The 22,557-nt window shown below is 35.6% G+C and overlaps 1 protein-coding gene across 3 annotated transcripts in view; it reads right to left on the bottom strand.

Annotated features, from left to right (window-relative positions):
- Nucleotides 1–22,557, bottom strand: part of LOC136031769 (telomerase reverse transcriptase-like) — a 41,430-nt gene that overhangs the window by 10,500 nt on the left and 8,373 nt on the right. For 2 of the 3 annotated variants that reach the window (XM_065711521.1, XM_065711522.1), the window contains exons 2-6: nucleotides 21,983–22,331; nucleotides 12,575–12,791; nucleotides 5,547–6,505; nucleotides 4,024–4,567; nucleotides 1,478–1,717 (exon numbers count right to left, since the gene is read on the bottom strand). In XM_065711521.1, the coding sequence (XP_065567593.1) occupies nucleotides 1,478–1,717; nucleotides 4,024–4,567; nucleotides 5,547–6,505; nucleotides 12,575–12,791; nucleotides 21,983–22,331 (2,309 nt within the window). The remainder of the gene's footprint in view (nucleotides 1–1,477; nucleotides 1,718–4,023; nucleotides 4,568–5,546; nucleotides 6,506–12,574; nucleotides 12,792–21,982; nucleotides 22,332–22,557) is intronic. The other variant, XM_065711523.1, reaches the window with a different exon arrangement.

Here is a 22,557-nt window from a genome sequence, read left to right on the forward strand (position 1 = left end):
CGAGGACGGACCATTGATGAAGCTGCAAAAATATCTAGTGACTTGAAGTTTAGTACAGGTAATTATGACAGAAGATTCGGGGTGAGAAGGGTGGTGGTAAGTTTGTTCCACGAATGCCGACTGTACAGAAAAAATCAAGCTGCACGAAATCACGCTTGGCTTTGAAGGCAGAGTTCTTTAATGGCCCTAACTTTTTTCCAGTGTTATCACAGGTGAAGAATCGTGACACTTTGGATAAGATACTAAAACCAAGCAAGAATTGTGTAAATAGGAGACTTCAAATTCTCTTCGTCTTAAAAAAGATCGTCAGGAAAAGTCAAACGTTAAGACAATGCTCATCGGTTTTTCCGATATGAGAGTAGTCGTCCATTCAGATTTTCCTTTATCGGATCATATAGTTAACCAGCCGTTTTACCTGAAAATTTTGAAGATAACGCAACAATTTGCAGCGAAAAAGATCTAATTTGTAGCAGTCGAGGGACCGGTTTTCACTTCACAACAATGCTCCTGCTCACACAGCCCTTTCTGTACGCCAGAATTAACCAAATATGGTATGATCACTGTGTACCACCCACCCTATTAACTCAGTCTTTCCCCTGCAACTTCTTTTTATATTCCCATGAGAGTAAATGAAAAAAAAAAGCGGTTTACGAACGTTGCTAAAGTGAAGTAGCGTCTAGTGAAGTGAAGCGACCGCGTTAAAGTGAAACAACATTTAGTGTTTGAAAACATTTAGTGGTTTCCAGCATATTTGTCAATGGCCGTGCAACCACATTGGATTTCCACCGCAGAAATATTTTGTTAGGTCAAAAGTAAGGTAACAGATAATCACTTCTATATGGAGTACATAAATAGACTGAGTCAATTTGTATGCAAAATATTGGAATTAATTATTGTTCATTTTAATGGCTTAAAATTTCACACAAAAGAGCCAATCATGTTTTGTCTTCCTCTTACAGGTTCAAAGTTTGACAGAGCAGCAACTAGCAAATGCAACAATAGGTAGAAAGCTAGGTATTTGGCTTTCCTTTCTGATATACGGTGGAATGAGACTCGCCTAAGTATAGATGTCATTATGTAATGTAAGTAACAATTGTGCTTTGAAGAATTTTTTGGCAAAAACAGATAAATGTTACTAACTACTGTAAATGAAATATTCAAACAAACGTGAAACATTTTTGGAGAAAACTGCCCATGAACTTTTGATTCTAAAATGAAAAAGAAATCGAAGAATAAAAAACATACAAATTCCTTGAAATACATGTTTTGTCCATACTGTCTTGAGGTTTGAACAGTGTTTTAGATGTTCGATTACATATTAAAGCTCTATTTGTGACTTTTCCTAAAAGTCATTTTTGACTTTTCCTTTCTGTTGCAATTTAGTGGATTTATTTTTATTTAGCAACTACATTTCTGCAAGCTATTTAAAAAATGTTACATATAAATAGGATGATAGAAACGGGTATAGCCTACAAACCTTGATGTATCTCTTGAATTCTGTATCCTTAAAGTACTCAATAGCGCCTTAGAGGTTAAATCCTTAAAAACCAGACGAACTCCTGACAAGTTTGTATCGAAAGCTACACCACAAAAATTTGCCCATTTTCGGTTCTCACTGACAAAACCTCCAGACTCCAGATCTAAGCTAGAAGAGCATTTAGTATTTTTGAAAGAAATTCCAAAGTCAGGATAATCCTTAGAGGTTGCTTGGACCATCCTGAAATAGAACATGAAAGCAATGAGTATGGTCTATGATGATATATCCAAACCGTTCTACATATAGGACTTCAACCCCCTTTCTAAGATCTTAAAGAAGAAGAAAAAGAAAGTTTTAAGCATTTCGCAGTAATACTTTTCAGAGCTTCAAATATGGAAAAAAAAAACATAAAAAAATACAGCGTGTTGAGGAGCAGCTTGGCTTCATTTCGGTGCATCCATGCAGTTAAACACTTCGCTTGTTTGTACGCCTGTCCCTTTACCTTTTCTAAACGAGTGAGCAGATTGGGCTAAAACTTGGCAAGCTTGACTTCTTTAGCGGAAGAAAATTAAGAAAGGGGTGTATGGATTGAAAGAGATGGTAATAAAGCGCCCCTTGTTTAAAGTGTTTTTACTATAAGTGACCCGTGACTCTTTCTGACAGGAAAAGGTCAAGTTGGGGTTGGGGGTAGAGCTTATTTGCAAGAAGTATTAGATTGCATCCAAATATTATAACAATTGACAATCTTTAAATATATTAATCTCCTAAGAAGGTAGAGGGAGGGTATAATTTCCCCTCTTTGATGACATCCAGGTAATCAGTATATTTGAAAGAGAACATTCCGAGTAAATTGTATTTCCATTTAAACAAAAACTGCCCATATTTTAGCTTATGGTGTAAAAAAAATCTAACTCAAACTATCAGAAACTTTGGTAAAGAAAGGATACATTCACTCATATGGAGCAGATATGGTTAATGATTTAGTGGAATCCCAAGATCTTTCCAGGGACGTTCACCGAGCTTAAAATTAGAAATAATATCGACAAAATAGAACATTCTTAGGAGAACAATTGAAAGGCTGTACAGATAATTTTTCTGCTTTGAAGGGGCCTAGGGATTAATATAGAAATTGAAACGGGCGGAAATGTTTACCAACTATGGTCTGAGGCTAACTAGTTTGGCGTCATTATGCTATAGAGTATATTACTTTGTAATGTAGTCTTTGAGTATAAGGTTTTGATAATGGTTAATCTCTCCTAGCCTAATCATCAAACACAATTCTGAAAAATGCAACCACTAGCTTGAAACCCGGTAGAAGATTTTGGACCTCAAATAACGTCCCTTCGGAAAAAAAAAATCAGATCAACAAATTTCTTTCCTGTGACAAAATTAAGAAATAACTTGTAAGGAATGAGGGGGGAAGATTGCCCCCACTGCCCAGGCCTAGAACCACCACTAATACATACCTCTCCAAATGACAACCCAAATGCAAAACTAAATTGGCAAAACATGGAACTTGGGACAAGTCCAGCATCTAATAAGAACAAGCAAGCAAACAAAGTTACCCTAAATACATGCTCGTCATTCCTTCCTTCTATTAAATATCGTAACTGACCACATAACCTACTAGGGAGGAAAGAGGGCTGAGGAGCTACTCCTAGAAACGTGAAGTTTCCAAAGCCTTTTCATACAATTTTCTTCCTTTTTGATATTTTTTCTCAGTTTTTGTATTTCTTTCTATCGAATTTTGCTTCCACCTAGAAATAAACTATTGCTTTCAAGACTGGCTTATCTTTAAGATTATAGACTGACATAAGAGAATATGTTTATGTTACAGAAAGAGACGTTAAAAGACTGCACCCAAAGGTTTGTAACGAATAATAAAAAATGTCTATAAACCAAGACAGGGCCCAGTGACGTATTTTGAGAGGGGGAAAGGTATTTGCATTCATCTCTTCTCAAGATGTCCGGATTTTTATGAGTTTTTCTACCACCTCCTACATTTTCAATGTAACGTGCCTTTTGACGTACCCGTTTATTTCCAAATTTTTCCTTCGCTCAAAAATACTTGCTCACTTTCAAAGTTGTTTCCTATACATATGTTTGGCGTATGCGATGGAACTAGTTAAGATAGTCAATACCCTACATAGCTCATAAGTTTATATCTTTTAATTCCGAAGTAGAAGGCATTAGACAGAGACAATACTGCCGTCTTTTGCATAAAATGGATATCCAAAGGGCATCTTCATTTTGAAAATAAGCATTTTAGTTAAGACAATTATTAGAGCCAGTTCAAATTTTGACAGTAATTTAAGATGTTCTTCAAGAAGTACTTTCGAAGTAAAAGCACAATCTGAAATTTTGACGAAAAGCATTTATGAAGAGGGATACCTCCTATTATGTAAAAATGTCAGTTCGGTACTCGGCATTTTTAAGATAAAAACAAATAAAGACTTTTTGGCATCAAGAAAGCAGCATTATTTACGCTTACTTACTCCAAGTTCCACCTTTTCTTGAGATCATTATCCCAATACAGATTGAATTACCTTCGCACATCGTTTTCATCATTACTTAGGTACAAATAATCATCAACGCCTCTTAGCATTAGCCTATATGAATCCCCTTCAAGTGGCCAATCGATATAGAGTCTATTGAAATATCCCAGATATATATCACACAGAGCACCAGATAAAGCCCAACCTTGAGGTAGACCTTCAGTCATTCTGTAGAAACTAGTCCCTTGATTCAAGATCACATTTTGGATACACGTCTCAACATATTTAAGGGTATCCATTACGTTAATATCTCTTATTTTGATCGCTGAGACAATTACACACGAATTTGGTAACTTTTCAAAGAATCTTTCAACATCATGAACTTGATGTGTGTAATAATGACTTTTCGCTTTCGACTTCTTACCAGGAGTTGCAACAGTTATTTTATATGCAGAACAAAAAGAGCCAAAAAATGGTTCATATTCCTCATCGTAATATCTCCACAAAAGATCAATCATTGGCGTGTGTTTGATAGAACCATAGGCATCTTTTACATCGGAAGAGGCAAAGTGGATTTTCTTGATATTAGATTTCTCTGAAAAAGAAAAAAAAAACAGAGATCAAATCATAAATAAAGCAATATATAAACATAAATAAATACTGTTCTGATTGCCGCAGGTACCAACAAATGAGTCCTTTTGATCCTGCTGTGGTTATGAAAAACAAAAATGTCCTTTTGTTTTTCATAACCTCCCCCTCCTTTTATTTACCCGACCGTTGTGAACTGTCTTATGTCCTGTTGACGCGATAAATTAATTAACTCTGATCCAAACATTGCAACTGGGTAAGAAGTTATTCTCTGAGTCCACAAAGACTTTTCTTCGATAGTATGAGAGAGCAAAAGGTGAAACTGTGGTATATTTGGTTGGAAGGGTGGCCACCTCTCGTCTACGATTAGTCAGAACACTAATTGTTTACTCCCTCCAATGCATACACTTGAAAAAGATTATTTTATTATTTTTGATTCAGTAAATTTTGCGACTTTGTTCAATAAGTAAATTTTGGTCTTTATATTACTGGGTATTCGTTATTACAGGCAAGAGTGGTGAATGCCTGATACATTGCTCTGGGAGTACTAACCTTCCAAGTTGAGCTGGGTATACTTTACAGAAGAGGGTGTCCAGAAGTACAACATTGTAGATTAAAATAGTTTCGCCTAAATGTACCAACATCGTATCTAATAATGGTTCTGATTTTTCCTTCTCAAATAAACTTAAAATGAAGCAAAAACAAAGAAGGATAAATATCACCTTGTTTCCCTTTTTTTCATCATTCAAACCCCAAAATTGAACCACAACCTACCAACCGATAAAAAACAGGAGAAAACTGAGAACCCAACCCTATGGCCCAACAGCCCTTCAAGCTCCCTCAATGAAAAAACTCATAGCTCACTCTCAGACACGCCTGAATATTTCCCCTAACACAATTAAGAACCACCAATGCCCTTCTTTCTCCTACAATAATTATCAAAATATAAACACTTCAAAAAGGAACGAAGTACCAAGACTACTTACCCAAAGACTGGCGAAAGGTCTTCCATCTTTTATGAACAACCACTGAGTCTGGTTTTGTAGGCACTCTACATTGGAAATTTGCAGCCATTGCCTGTAATACAATGAGTGCATCATTCTCCAATACCCTTGCAGCAGCATCACTTGGCTTCTTCACTTTCGTAATCATTCTTGCACAACCATCAGGTTTTGGTATCCATTTAACTACACCAGAGCAATGAAAATCTTCAAGTCTTTTTTCTGCTAATGTTTTATTTATCACTTCAAGTTTTTTATTCTTTAGCATATCTCGAGTGTTTTTTGCTGATTGCTTCAACCATGCAACTTTGTGATAATAGACTAGGTCATATGAGGCCGACTTTTTGCTAATAATAAAACAGGAACTGGTAATGAAAGGCACAAAATACGCTAATAGCCACATAATTAACTTCCCAGCTGCACACTGCCGTACAGAATCAGTATAATCTTTTGTCCACTTGAAATAAGACCATTTAATTCCTTCCATTACTTCTTGTAAATCAAACTCTTGATAATGAGTTCTAAAAACGATCTTTTTTACTTTTTCTTGTAAATTATGAATATTACACCGACCACCAAGAAGAGACTTGGGCAAACAAGTATCAATTATTTTCTTAATAAAGTTAAAAATATGTGCTTTTGATATCTCACTAAAACCTGGGGCTTTGTGGATGCTCTTTTCAAAAAGGAACGGATTAACCCCTTTTAAACTAGTGCAAAATGAGTTAAGAGCAGGTAGTGAATGGTCAAGTGCTTCTCTGCATTCAAGATGCACCGTTTTATCACTCCCAATGTCAAGTCTTTGAATTTGACGAAGAAGAGCAGCTCCGTTACATCCATCAATAAGATTACTGAAATCAAGTTTCGTTTTCCATTTGACACCTTTGACTTTGTTTAATATTAGAATAGACCGAGGATCATAAGGCCGTCTCTTATCAAATGATCTGAAAAGTGAAACAGAAATTTAAATGGAAATTTAGATGAAAAGACTACAGCAACAAGTAAATAAACAACTATACGGCTCTTCTGTGAGGTATATATATATATTTAAAAAAGGAAATAGCCCATCTTAAAACCATACTCCGCAGAAAAATTGCCAAAATTCAATTTGGCTTGTCTCTGGATCTAGCCTTCGTTGATCCAGTGCCATTTCTGTAATTTTAAATAAAGTTCAGATAGTATTTTTAGCCTTTTTTGGCGGCTGCAAAAAGGATAGTAATCATGGCCAGCCCAGCCAAAGTGAGAAATTTTGGTTAAAATGTTAGATTTGATTTTAACTTGATGAAGATCCTATAAGAATTATGCCCATTTGTTCCGTAGTGAGGCAGAGAGCTTGACCTTAGCTTGGTAATACGGGACCCAGAGATCAAACCTTGCCGTAGCAACACACTACAGGGGGGCCGACGTAAGAACTTTTGTAGTCAAGAAGCGCCGTTAATCCGATTACTTTACGTACTTGAAGATTCCGCATTGCATCCTTCAGTCATATAGGCTAACTAAAAACAAGTTTTGTTTATTATTTGATTGACTTGACTTTGTTTGGTATTAAACTGACGCGGGGATCATTAAGCTGTCTTTTATCAAATTATTTCGAAAATGAAAAGGGCTTAGAAAGAATTATGAAAGTTGACATAGTTGATAGATGCATCTTGGAGTATCCAAAGGACAACTTATAGCTATATAAAAACTACTTTCCTCCCTTTCCTTCCAAATTGCAGCATTTCACAGTACTGGAAAAATTTGGATAATACTTCATTGATAAGAGAAAGAAAATCAAACCTTTAAGCCCTTCCCTCCTCCCTTATGGAACAATCTTTAAAATATTGAACTTACAGAGACATGCAGTTCTCCCATTTCTTTGTAAACCGGAATGGTAGCTTCATGTGTTTAACTCTAAAGGACTTTCAGCAATTGGAGCTAATAAATATGAAATTAGCTTAAAAGCAATCACTGAAATCTCAGGTGCCCGGAGAAACAAAATCATGATTGATAAATCAACATAAAGCTGACCTTTTTGTCTATTTCCAGTTCTATGAGCATGAAACAATTTTTTTGACACCAAAAGGGTCTACTCTTACAGGTCATATCTTCTACATTTTAGTCTTTTAATTCTTTTTCTTTTTCTTTTACGTTGTCTACAGAAACATAAAATGAAATCATCAGTTATTGCAATTTTTCACGTTTGTAGAAAAATTAAAAGATGTGTTTCTTGGATTGGATAGTTGAAGGTAGAAGCATCACTTGGAAATGTTTTTGATTTATTATGTTGCGGGAGCAGTGTTTTGGTTTCTATGTCTTTTTATAGTTTTTCTTATGAAAAAGTCAGTACTTCCGTATCACCCAGAACACAATCAAAAAGAATGCTCTGTTTCTTCGGAAGGACAACCGGTACCAAAAAGTCATAAGAGTCAAAGCTCTGAAATTTTTTTTGGTAAGTATTCATGCCATAGGCAAGATTCATAGATATAGCATTCTGAAAAATCCTGTTTTTATTTTATTAATTCAAAAAAAAATCTGAAAAAGAAGTTTTTTAAAAAAAAGCAAAGGCCATATTAAACTTAAGGTCAGAAGAAATGAATACCTACAATAACTGAAAGTCAAAGGACCAGAAATTACTATTAAAGAATAAATGAAACCCAAAACGAATAGAAATTAAATAAATAATCAAACAGTTCGTGGTAACGAATAATAGTAAGGAGCGACCCGGCTCAATAGTAAACGAAACTCTAAAAAACGGAATTCTGATACTAACAGATACATCAAAAGAATCGGGTTTTCATGCTGATTTTAATTATGTAAGTTATCAAATTTAGTCTTTGTCATCAAAAGTTCGATGTGTCGAGCCTGAGAAAATTTGCCATATTTTGGAAAAATATGAATATCATTGAATCTTAACGAAAATCACACCATCGCATTTAGCGTATCACAGAACCCTATTGCAAAAGTTTCAAACTCGTATCTACAAAAATGTGGAACTTCGTGTTTTTTGCCACAAGACCGATCACGGGTGCGTGTTTATTTGTTTTTTGTTTTACTTTCTCTCTTTTCCCAGGGTTCATCGTATCGACCAAGTGGTCCAAGATTGTCGCAAGAGGGCTCATTCTAACGGAAATGAAAAATTCTAGTGCCATTTTTGAGTGACCAAAAAATTGGAGGGCACCTAGGCCCCCTCCCACGCTCATTTTTCCCAAAGTCAACGGATCAAAATTTTGAGATAGGGGGAATTTTGATGTGGGGATGACTTACTCCCCACAGTCCTCGGGGGAGGAGCTGCAAGTTACAAGCTTTGACCAGACTTTACATACAGTAATGGTTATTGGGAAGTGTACAGACGTTTTCAGGTTGTTTTTTTTTTGGTTCGGGGAGGGGGGGAATTGAGGGGAGGGGGCTATGTGGGAGGATCTTTCCTTGGAGGAATATGTCATGGGGGAAGAGAAATTCAATGAAGGGGGCGCAGGATTTTCTAGCATTACCATAAAGAAAAATAATGAAAAAATAAACATGAAAAAGTTTTTTCGATTGAAAGTAAGGAATAGCATTAAAACTTAAAACGAACAGATATTATTACGCATATGAGGGGTTCTTCTCCTCCTAAATACCTCGCTCTTTATGCTAAAGGTATTTTTTAGTAATTTCAACTATTTATTCTACGGCCTTTCTGATTCAGGGGCCATTCTTAAAGAATTGGGACAAAACTTAAGCTTTGATGTAAACAGCGAGGTATTAACGAGGGGACAAACCCCCTCATATACATAATAAAAAATATAAGAATACAGAAGTTTGTTACTTAAGTTAATTCTTAAGTTACGTATATTTTTTACTAATAAAAATGTTCGTTAAAAATTAAAAGTTCTAGTTGCCTTTTTAAGTAACCGAAAAATTGAAGGGCAACTAGGCCTCCTTCCCCACCACTTATTTCTCAAAATTGTCAGATCAAAACTAAGAGAAAGCCATTTAGCCAAAAAAAGAATTAATATGCAAATTTCATTTTAATAATTTATGTGCGGAGAGCCAAAATCAAACATGCATTAATTTAAAAACGTTCAAAAATTAAATAAAAAAAACATATTTTTTTTTACTGAAAGTAAGGAGCGACATTAAAACTTAAAACGAACAGAACTTACTCCGTGTATTAAAGGCGATGTTCCCTTCTCAAAGCCCCACTCTTTACGCTAAAGTTTTTACTGTTTAATAAAGTAGAATTGAAAGAAAGAGTCAAACTTTAGCGTAAAGACCGGGGCATTGAGAAGGGAACATCCCCTTTCATGCACAGAGTAAATTCTGTTGGTTTTAATTTTCAATGTCGCTCCTCAGGAGGCTGCATGCTGCAGTGAGTTGTAAATAGTAGCAATAGTAGAAGTAGTATCACTCAAATTTCACCTTCTTTGTATTGATATACAGGTTAATCGTTTCCCACAATTAACAAGAGCTAAGAGCTCATATGGCACTTGTGACGAGGTCGGAAGAGCCGAGAGCTCATATGGTACGAGGTCGGAAGAGCCAAGAGCTCATTTGGACGAGGTCGGAAGAGCCAAGAGCTCATATGGTACGAGGTCGGAAGAGCCAAGAGCCAAGAGCTCATTTGGCACTTGTGAGAAGGTCAGAACCTAAAGTTAAACTTTATAGCACAAGATCCTTCTAAATATCAAATTTCATTAAGATCTGGTCACCCTTTCGTAAGTTACAAATACCTCAATTTTCAAAATTACCTCCCCCCTCCCAATTCCACCAAAGAGAGCAGATCCGGTCCAGTTATGTCAGTCACGTATCTTAGACAGGTTTCTATTCTTCCCATCCAGTTTCATCCTGATCTCACCGCTTTAAGTATTTTCTAAGATTTCCGGTCCCCCCAACTGCCCCCCCCCCCAATTACGTTTGATCCGGTTGAGATTTAAAATAAGATATCAGAGTTACGAGGTCCTTCTAAATATGAAGTTTCATGAAGATCCGATCACTCCTTCGTAAGTTAAAAATACGTTATTTTTCTTATTTTTCAGAATTACCCCCCCCCCCCCGCAATTGAGCGGATCCGTTCCAATTATGTAAATTACGTATGCAAGACTTTTGCTTATTTTTCCAACCAAGTTTCATCCCAATCCCTCCAATCTAAGCGTTTCCCATCATTTTAGGTCTCCCCACCCCAAACTTCCCCCAATGTCACCAGATCCGGTCAGGATTTAAAATAAGAGCTTTGAGCCACGATATCCTTCTAAAAATCAAATTTCATGGAGATCCAATCACCCGTTCGTAAGTTAAAAATACCTCATTTTTTTCTAATTTTTCAGAATTAACCCCCCCCCCCCCCAACTACCCAAAAGAGAGCGGATCCGTTCCGTTTATGTCAATCATCTATCTAGGACTTGTGTTTATTTTTCCCACCATGTTTCATCCCGATCCCTCCACTCTAAGTGTTTTCCAAGTTTTAGGTTCCCCCTCCCAACTCCCCGCCCCCATCACAAGATCTGGTCGGGATTTAAAATAAGAGCTCTAAGACACGATATCCTTCTAAACATCAAATTTCATTGAGATCCGATCACCCGTTCGCAAGTTGAAAATACCTCATTTTTCTAATTTTTAAGACTTACTCCCCCCCCCCCAACTACCCCAAAGAGAACAAATAAGTTCCGATTATGTCAATCATGTATCTAGGACTTGCGCTTATTTTTCCCATCAAGTTTCATCCCGATCCCTCTACTCTAAGTGTTTTCCAAGATTTTAGGTTTCCCCCCTCCAACTCCCCCCAATGTCATCAGACCCAGTCGGGATTTAAAATAAGAGCTCTGAGACACAATATCATTCCAAACATCAAATTTCATTAAGATCCAATCACCCGCTCATAAGTTAAAAATACTTCATTTTTTCTATTTTTCCGAATTAACCGGCCCCTACTCCCCCCCCCCCAGATGGTCAAATCGGGAAAACGACTATTTCTAATTTAATCTGGTCCGGTCCCTGATACGCTTGCCAAATTTCATCGTCCTAGCTTACCTGGAAGTGCCTAAAGTAGCAAAACCGGGACTTTAGGTTTTCCCCCTCCGACTCCCCCCAATGTCATCAGATCCGGTCGGGATTTAAAATAAGAGCTCTAAGACACAATATCATTCCAAACATGAAATTTCATTAAGATCCAAATACCCGCTGATAAGTTAAAAATACTTCATTTTTTCTATTTTTTGCGAATTAACCGGGCCCCCACTCCCCCCCCAGATGGTCAAATCGAGAAAACGACTATTTCTAATTTAATCTGGTGCGGTCCCTGATACGCTTGCCAAATTTCATCGTCCTAGCTTACCTGGAAGTGCCTAAAGTAGCAAAACCGGGACAGACCGACAGACAGACAGACAGACAGACCGACAGAATTGGCGACTGCTATATGTCACTTGGTTAATACCAAGTGCCATAAAAACGATACGATACCCGACTTAAAACGCTTTTCATTTTCAAAATCATTATTAACTATATATACTAGCATTTCCCTTCGGGGAAGACTAAACTTGGTAATGACTAACCTGGCTAATATAGACTTACTTTCTTTTAGCTTGTCAGTAGATTTCAACAAAAGATCATGAGATAGGGCTTAAGAAAATATGCTAATAGTATGTTTTTTATTTTGTTTAGTAAGGACTTCCTTTCAGAGTGGTTTAAATCATTCTGTACACGGGGAGGGGGGCCAACTATGGAAAATGACAAGAAATAAGGAAAATATGAAATAGTTTGAAAAAAAAGGAAATGAATTAAAAACTGGTTTGAAATTAACTATTCAGAAGCCAAGTTCATAAAGTCCATAAAACAAGTATGCTATCCTTAACCCATAAAATATTCTTTAATTTCGAAAATACAGGCACTTGGCAACTTTTTGACTTTGGTATGTCATCAATAGGCCCAAAAAAGCTAACAAAACAAATAGTAGGGTTCAACACTCCTCGATACTTCTAAGGTAGAAAAAACTACACAGAAACAGCCAAACTCACGTCTTTTAGGCTTACAACACCAGTTGAGCTCATCTTACAAACCTTTTTTTCTTAATCGTTTTCTTATTATTCCTTTTGACTGTTTGAATAGGATCGCTTCCTTTAGAGACTTTCCTCTTTTTACAATGAGTTTCTTTGCCAAATGTTGAGCACAATTCATCATATTTTCTTTTCATTACAGCTCTTTCTTGCAGCTCAGAGGCTTGAGTTCGTCTTAGAAATGCAAAGCGCGATACATGAACGATCGGCATCAGTTTCCCTACAAGAGCCAAGCATTTTGAAAACAAAAATGGTTTACCTGCAAAACTCTAATTTTAAGGAATATATTCGGACTAGGCGTTCAAAGTGGAGAGTGAAGGAATGGGCATCCATACTCTTATGACTGAAAGATTTACAAAGACGGGAGAGGGAGGTATGGAAGAGATGTTCCCCATTCTCCTTTTTTTAAAGCAGTTTTTTGCCAAATTTTGAGTACAATTCATCATATTTTCTTTTCATTGGAGATCTTTTTTCGTAGATCATATTTTCTTTTCATTCTTGGATGTCATATGCTTGAAATTTTAAAAGATATACGAACTCAACAGATGAATAAAATAGAATAAGTCCCCAATGAGAGCTGTAAAATTTTCAAAATAAGACTTATTTAAAAAATAAGTCTTATTTGTCATTTATTAACTAGTTAGGCAATATTAATTAGTCAGAGAGAATTAATTGGTCACTTTTCTTCCCTTAAACCTTGCCGTCCTTGTTCTGCCTCAACAAGAATTTCCACTTTACCCAATAAAGTGTTTTCAGGAAAGATATTAACTAGTTTCTGTGTTGTATATCTCTAAAATTTTAACAACTTCTTCCATTCTATCCATCATATTTTTTCCTATTAAGTTTATATAAGTCACTTGATGAGCATACTATATTCTGTTTCAATTCCTGAAAGATCATTTTTGCATGTTATTCAACCAAAAATTGCAACCCATTTTTGCCTTTATTTCAATAATTTTTCTTGAATTTTGCCTCTTATTCTGAGGTAGTGTGGCTAATGTCCTGCATTTTATACCTGTTCATTGCTGATCTACAAAGCAAATTTGATTCTCTCAGAAACTACAATAGTATTTCATAATAAAACATTGGCTCACCTTAACCATACTAAAGACATTTCACCAATGAAGAGCTGACAGATTATTACAAGACATTAAAATATTCTCGTAAATATTTAGGATCGATGAATCTCAACATATAAATGTCTCTCAAACTGGAAAGTGTTCAGAAGAAGTAAAAATACTCATATTCTTCAGCTAGTTCATGTGTCTCTTATTATTATTTTTTTCCAATTAACCATAAAAATATATTAATTAGCTTTCCATATTATTTCCTTTTGCACACCAAAAAGGAAGCTAGCTTTACTCTAAGGGAATCTGAAGACCTTTAGCACATGCCAAATATACATGTTCCTGAAATTCAACGAAAGTACTCCTACCAGGTACCGAAGGTGTCCAAAAACCGGTAAAAAAAAAAAGAAGTGCAGTTCATAAGCCTATTCTGAGCTACAGGGGAAAAAAATAAACAAGAATAACAAAAGAATTGGACTGAAGAAAGCTTTTATATGTTTTATTTTCTTTAACTGCTACTGAACATTAAAAGATTAGAACAAGTAACTAATCCAAGTACTTCTACGTCTTATTTATACAATACAACAACCTAAACAAGACATTTTATAGCTTGTAATATCGTAGATCATCGAAGCTTCAGACAATGTGGATGTCAAAACCTTTCTCTTTTCGGGAACAGAGCAAATTTCTTGAAATAACTGTAACAACAGACACCCCTTAAAGTTAGTTGCGAATCTAGAAGGGTTTGTTCAGTATAAAATATTGGATGATACTAACCAGTTATGATGTCAAAGCAAGGAAAGCAGTCAATTCTAGAAGACTTTTTGGTTCAAAAATTAGGCGAATGTAGCATCGGTTTTACACTTCTTTATCTGCAGAAAGGAGAGGGGGTAACATTGGGTCTGGGTCTCAAATTAAAAAAAATTACAAATCTAGGCTTTGATGTTGTTTGAAGCAATGTTGAAATACAACCTTTTCATTATAAGATCGACATGAAATACTAAGCTAAAAATTACTTTTTTTATATGAACTTTTTTATGATAAGGATATAATAACGCATCTTTACTTTCATAGAAACATTTGTATAACTGAGCATATTTACATGATTTACTAATTAGTTAAGATTTACAAAGTTAATTACTAGTCCATGCTTAAAACTGCAAATGTTCTCAAAACAATGAGGCTTGTTTTAAATTGTAGGTGACTCATTAGCATCCATTAAAGTGTATAGCCCAAAGCCTAACACAAACCCCGAAAATATGTGCAATTTCATCGGAAATTATATAAGAAGCTATGTCAATAGAATTGAAGAAACGGATGATCGTACGCGATATCAATTGCTTCATAACCCTTGAATTCCACTGTCTGACTACAGCGTCTCCTATTCAGTTCACATGAAGTAGTGCAGGGACGAACAGAGATGTTTCAATCGTACTCACGTGGAAGAACCCCATTGGTTATTACTCTCAAATAAGATGAGGGGCTTTCTCTGTAAATACTGTGCTCTGTTTACCGTCGCAGGGGTTGGAGGCTCCAATCAATTGCAAAAGTTGGTAAAGACACCCCTTATGACTTTTGCTAAGCTACTTGGGAAAGACAGCGACTTGGTATGTCAGGAAAATAATCAGTATCACCGCGATTCAGTTTTTGCAGGCAAACATTTCCTTTTAAAATATAATAGCCATGAAAACAGCACTTTAAGCCTTTTAAATAAAAAAGCCAACAAGTGCAGGAAAAAAGAGCGAGAGTGAAGCCAATAGTAGAATCAATTATTTTCTTGGGTTGACAGGACACTGCTCTTTGTGACCATGGAGGTGATGGAGAATTATTACCAGAGAAGGGCCCATTGATAGACGAAGAAAACTTCCGAGAGCTTTTAACGTATCGTGTGAATAGTGGTAACATCACTTTAAAACAACATTTGGAAAGCTCGTGTGCAAATGAAACTTATATAAGCAAACCAATGCAGAATGAATTAATTGATTGTTGGGCTAAGGAGATTCTTAATGAAGTACTTACACATGTTCATTCTGCCAAGTTCTACAGTATAATTGTTGATGAAATAACAGATGTTTTACACAAGTCACAACTAAGTAGGCTATTGCCCTTTGCTACAATTATAGTTGCACAAGACTTGAGGAATTCGTTTGTTTTTTAGACCAATACAAAACATAACACTCAGATAGCATTGGAAACTTCGAATTTTTTTTTTAGGTAGGTAAGTTTTATTTTATCCACAATACAAACATAAATAAAAAAATGACAACACTAATAAATTATTGCAGCAAAAAGAAAGTCCTAAGGACTTGTGCTGAAATTTCATATTATGATTTACATCTTATAAATAAATATCTAAACATAACATCTCATGATTAACCACCTAGCCTATCTTATATATAAAAAATAACAACACATACACATGAACAAAATACAACAAAATAATCATATTAAATATCATTTACCGGTATTCAGTCCCCACCCCACATCAATAAACTGCAAAAAAAAGACATCAAAAACCTTCTGCCCTTCAAAACCTATTACTTAAATAAAACATTTTCAATTTATTTTTAAACCCATATAAAGTGACAGACTCCCTGATGCCAGCCGGCAAACTATTCCAAACAGAAGGCCCCAGATTCCGAACCACATATGATGATCGAACTGTTTTTCTTTGTTCATGGCTTAAAAGTTGTGAATTTCTTGTATCATAATTATGGTACTCCTGATTCATGGAAAAATAATCATGAAAATACTCAGGGCATATATGTTTCATGCTCTGGAACACAAAAATTGATGCCTGGTAGTCACGAATCTGACCAACATTTAAAACATTACACCGGGAAAAGCTAGCAGTAGTTTTGGATTCAACCTGCTCTTTTATGTCCGCAATCAATCGAATGCTTTTATTTTGCAAAATCTGGATCCTTTTATAATTAGAGAAGAAATTACTAGCCCAATGAACACAACCATAATCTATATAAGGATGAACAAGGGAAAAATAAATGATTTTTAAAATCTTGAACGGAAAAGTTTTTTTTACACGTCTCAAAATTCCTAGACCCCTAGCCATTTTAGCACCAATAACACTGCAATGCTTTTTCCAACTAATATTATTATCTAAATAAAACCCCAAATACCTAATTTCAAAAACTTGTTTAATGGGTAAATGTCCAAAAAAAATGTTATTATTATCATTAAGTAACCTACCTGTTCTACTAAATATAATGTAATTTGTTTTAGATGCATTAACTGCTAGGGAACTACCTATTGTAAAACTGCGCAAACGTTCAAGTGCTAAATTAGCCTTATGTGCAACCTGCACCAAACAACTACCAATTACTATTATCGCAGTGTCGTCCGCGAAAGAGTTCAGCTCCTCAACTCCAACATGTGAAGCCAACGAATTAACATAAATAAGATAAAGTAGAGGTCCCAGCACGGAACCTTGAGGCACTCCACACTTAACACCGAACTCTCTGCTTGATATATCTGATAAAGCAACTTTGATAGTCCGGCCATGCAAATACGATGAAAACCACTTTACACAAGTACTACCTAACCCAAGCCCACTTAGTCTACTAAGAAGAGTATTAAAATCAACAGTGTCAAAAGCCTTACGGAAATCTACAAAAACAGTTAAAGGAATCATATTATTTTCAAATGCATTATCAACAAAACTTAAAAGATGGTGTACTGCATGACTAGTGGAATGTTTACTTCTGAAACCAAACTGTCCATTATACAAAATTTTCTTCGAATCCAAAAAATCATACAATCGTTTATAAATAACTTTTTCATAAATTTTACTAAATAAAGGTAAAATGGAAATTGGTCGCCAATTACAGGGTTCTGAGGGGTCCCCACCTTTATGTAAAGGTATGATTTTAGATTGTTTCAGTTCCGACGGGAAATGCCCTTTAACCATTGAGAGATTAATTAAATGAACCAGTACCGGTAAAAGATACACCGACACATAATTAAAAGCCTTTAGGTTCAATCCATCTACACCAGAAGAATTTGATTTAAGGCTACAAACAATTTTTTCAACTTCTTCTACATTACATGGTACAAATTCAAACCCATTCTGCATGCTTGAAGGATTTACCTTAATGTTGACGGCACAACTACCTCTAGACACTTCATTCTGTATAACACTACCAATTTTCGAAAAATAATCACCCATGTAATTTGCTATTTCCAATTTATCATGAATAATTCTATTACTAGTTTTTAAATTGGTTATACACATATCTTTTTTTTCACATCCTATCACTTCACGGACAATTCCCCAAGTATCTTTTATATTACCTTCCTTAATCTTCAAACAGTTTAAATAATACTCATTCTTTGCATTTCTTTTTGAATTATTTACATAATTTCTCAACTCTTTAAACTCATTTAAAATCATTTCAGATGGATTATCAAGATATTGACAATACAACTTATTTCTTTGTCTTATTAAACTCAAAATTTCATCATTTATCCACGGCTTTCTCGGTTTAGCTTTCTTGCAATTAATTTTATTCAATGGGCAATTTTTCTCAAACACAGGGTAAAGAATATCTGAAAAAATGTTAAAAGCTTTTGAAGCATCATCCTTTTCATTGTAAACCACCTCCCAATCCAACGAACTAACTTCATTTTTAAATTTAGCCAGATTAACTTCTTTCATGTCACGCCGAAGAATCTTGTTTTTTCTTTTAATTTTACAATGTGATAACTTCTGCAACAAACAAAGAAGCGGTAAGTGGTCCGAACCAGAATGGATTAATACATCACACATGCTATCTTCCACCATAACTTCAGTGACGAAAACATTATCAATCAAAGTTGCAGAATGGTCTGTTAATCGGGATGGGATAGAATTTAATGGGAAAAGACCAAATGAAAGCATGACATTAAGGAAATCCAAATTTTTGGCTTGAAGATCTAATAAATCAAAATTAAAATCACCTATGATTACAATTTTATCAAAATTTCGATTTATTTCAGATATTAAAATTTCAATTTCCTCTAGGAAAAAATCCGGACTAGCACCAGGGGGTCTATACACCGATGAAATAAGAAGTGGATTATTATTACTTGTCACTATTTCAATAGCAAAAGTTTCAATCTTACCTTCAATCCATAAAGATAAATCTTCCCTTACTTTAAATTTTATATCATCCTTGATTATGAATGCTAAACCTCCCCTTCCCATCAATGACCGGTTCTTGGAAATAAGTGTGTAACCTGGAAAATTAAACAACGAAGCAGGACATTGTTCACTAATAAATGATTCACAAATACCTATCACTTGCACCTCACTGTTAAGTTTATTAATTATATCAACTACATCTTCATGTGAAGTAGTTAAATGACAATTCCAGTGGAGAATCTGGAATCCGGACAGCATAACGGGTGCACTCACATCATCTACTGCAACATATTTACTAAGCCTTGCAGGCTGTTTATCCGAAAATTCCGACCGGCTACCAACATCACTCGACAAAATATTATCCAACGAAAAGCGATTTTTTTCTAACTGAAGTAATCGTGAAAACATTCATAAATAATTAATCCTACTTCCTATTAAAGAACTATTACTACGAAAGAATGTAAATACTAAAGTACACATTTATAACTACTAAAACGAAAAAAAAAAAAAAAAAAAAAAACTCAGATTATATGTCGTCACAACTCCACAGTCGGCGTGTCCGAGCGTCATTTCCAGATCGAGCGAAAATACGGCCGTGATCGGACCATACGTTGTGGTTACCTAACCTATCACGAGCCAGTTGCAGAATTTCTCGTCGCTTCTTAGTTAAACTTTCAGACACAAATATACCAGATTTGGCCAGTTTGCTCTTAGCAGCAAATACCTTTCTAGCCACATCCTTAGACGAAAACTGGGCGAGTACCGGTGCAATCATATCAGGCCGCGTAGGATTCTCTGGAAGGGTAAATCTATACACTTTAGTTAGTTCCGAAACATAAACTTGTACGCCCATCTTGTCCGAGATAATATTATTAATACACGATTTTACATCAGCACCCGGAGCTTGTTTGACACCACTGAAAATAAGTGAATCCAGCCTATTTTCCTGCTCAATATCGTCAAGTCTACTTTCGATCTTTTTCACTCTCTCTTCGAGTATCATGAAGCTGTTTTTTAGTGATTTTAGTTGCTTTTCGATAAAATCAAATTTTGGCGAGTATTCCACCATCAAAGAATCATATACGTCAGATATCATTGATTCAGCCGAGTGCGGGAGTTGATTTTTTATGCGATCGGAAACTTTACGTGAGATTTCATCCCTGAGATTCGCTTTTACAGCTTCCAATTCTTGTTGAGTCTGAGTTAGTCTCATGTTCAGGTCAGAAGATTGGTTGCCTATATCCGGGCTTGAATTTGACGGATGATTTTTCGAAAGATGTCCTGGTTGTTCAGTGCTGTTAGAAACAGTGCCCTTGCGCTTAGGACGGGACGACATCGTAAACTACTAATTAGTAACTCTAATTAACATGAGACAAAGACTTACACGCAAGGGGGGCTTTTTTACGACCCCCCAGCTTCAAAAAGTGCCAGATATTATCCAATTAGGTTTGCAACAGGCTAATCCAAATCAATTTCCTGCATCAGATATGACACGAACAAATTATAACACTGGTTAAACGAGTTTAGGTGTTTTCACTATGAATGGCGGATAGCAACTCAATCAATAAATAAAATCAATCAATAAAGGGAAACTCTTGGATATTTCCCTTGATTTCTTGGGCTAGACCTGGGAAATTGTATAGACATAGGCACTGACAGATATGCTATGATGGTTTTCGAACATTGTAGTGCTGTAAAAGAAGCTCAAAAGGTAGCAAATGTCCCCTGCGTTGCTTATGTTTCAACAATATTCTATATCTTTCTATGTCAAAAACTTCGTCTGTCCAGAGTATTAGAAACTCCATTGGAGTAATAAAAGAAATAGTTGCTTTTATCAGTGCTTCTCCAAAGCGCAATTATGTTTTAACCAGAAAAATGACCGCAAAGCTATCTAAACTATGGGAAATGCACTGGATTGAACGGTCCAACTCCTTACCGCAGCTAGTGGTAGAGCTCCCAAAAATATTGCAAGCGATTGAGACCATCAGCTGGTAGGCAGAATGCGCAACTGCAGCAAAAGCCTTATTGACTGCAGTCACATCTTCCAATCTGATAGTAACTATTTGCACAGTAAGTAATATATCTGGACTGATTTTACTGCTCAGTCAGCCATTTCAAAAGAAGAGCTTGGATCTTGTCTCTACAGTAAGCTATCTTAAGGAACTTTTTACTCAGCTGGATGTCAAGCATCAGGAGAGTGAAACCTAGCTCAAAACAGAGTTTGACGAGGTAACTAAAGTAGCAACCGAGTTAGGTTAAGAAATAAAAGTCCCAAGGATAGCAAAAAAGCAAATGAATTGGACGGATATGCCACTCAGTTTACATGATGAATTTACATGATGAATTTTTCTTCCTATATTGGACACGATCGATTCAGATCTTCCTATATTGGACACGATCGATTCAGATACCGCTTCCCATAGAAACCCTGGACACTTTTAAGCTCAGTATTAACTTGCCAATAAATTGTTTGGAAACAAAGAAACAGCAATCCGTTGCTATGAGTTATGACTTGTCAGTACATTACTGGCCAGTAACTAGCTTCAGCTCCCAATTGGTTTATGAATCTGCCCTGACTGGAGAACCGACAAAAGGAAAAACTTGGTGGCTTTGTCTGAGAGAAAGCAATGCAGGATTGGGTAGAATACATGAACCACTAGGGGAAGCTTTTCACAAACACAACTGCAATGCTGATATTTTTCCAAATTTTCCGGCACTCTTCCAGATCCAGATGCATGTCAGTGAGGTACATGCAGTGAGGTAAAGCTATTTGAACAAATAAAAGGTGAGAATTTGTTGCATAATATTGATAATTTTTCTATAAATGAAAATTTATAAATAGCTTTACAGAACTAACAGCTAAATGACAGATAGAAGCAGAGGCATGCAACTTTCAATATCAGTAAGATACATAAGGCTTAATGGAGAATGGGGTTTTATTTTTGCAACAAGCTACGCCCACACTTCCTAAAATCCTGGAACGGCCCTTGTGGATTTCAAACTGTAAGCTATACAAAAACTATGGGTTGATCCCACTTTTTAGGGCTGTATTAAAAGAAAGTTTGAGATAGTTTTTTGCAGTGAGTTATTTGTACCAGAAGAAGTATTCAAATAATAAACAAGAAAATCACACATTTTGGGAAAATTAGCATTTAAAGAAAAAAAAGAAAGATAACAAATGATCCTTTTTAACTTGTCCAAACTTACCAAAAACATGAATTAGGACACCAACATGATCAATATAAATTGAGCTGCAGTTATATAATAGCTGTATAAGACCATCACCTAATGCTCGGCAGAAATCATCCCAATAGCAATTACGAATCAATTGAAAAACATCACATGAAGTCGAGCCAATTTGATTAGTGCCACTAACCCCATTTGATAATAACAATTTAATAGAGTCTTCAATTAGTTTATCATATACAATCCATCCACTTGTGATAACTGTATTTTTGGATGAAACTTTGGCTATGAGGTTTGCTGGTAAAAACTGTCTCAGCAGACTCACTTCTTTGTTTGGGTGAAGGAAACGAAGACTATTTTTTGGTCTCATCTGAAAGAAAAATAAAAAAAAAAAAAAAAAACAAGAAAAACAGAGTACACAGTACAGGAGATCCTTTCTTCGAATTTTTTTAAGACACTAAACCAGCTTAAATTTGGATGGTTTTAGGGTTACAGAAAAGTTTTGTCAATCTTGCCCAACAAGCCCAATCTTGTTTCAAGCCTGGTATTTTGAAAACATACTTCAAACAAGCTTTCAAATAATGTTGTTGACCATA

Source organism: Artemia franciscana, chromosome 10 (genome assembly GCF_032884065.1).
Source record: "Artemia franciscana chromosome 10, ASM3288406v1, whole genome shotgun sequence".
NCBI classification, from domain to species: Eukaryota; Metazoa; Arthropoda; class Branchiopoda; order Anostraca; family Artemiidae; genus Artemia; species Artemia franciscana.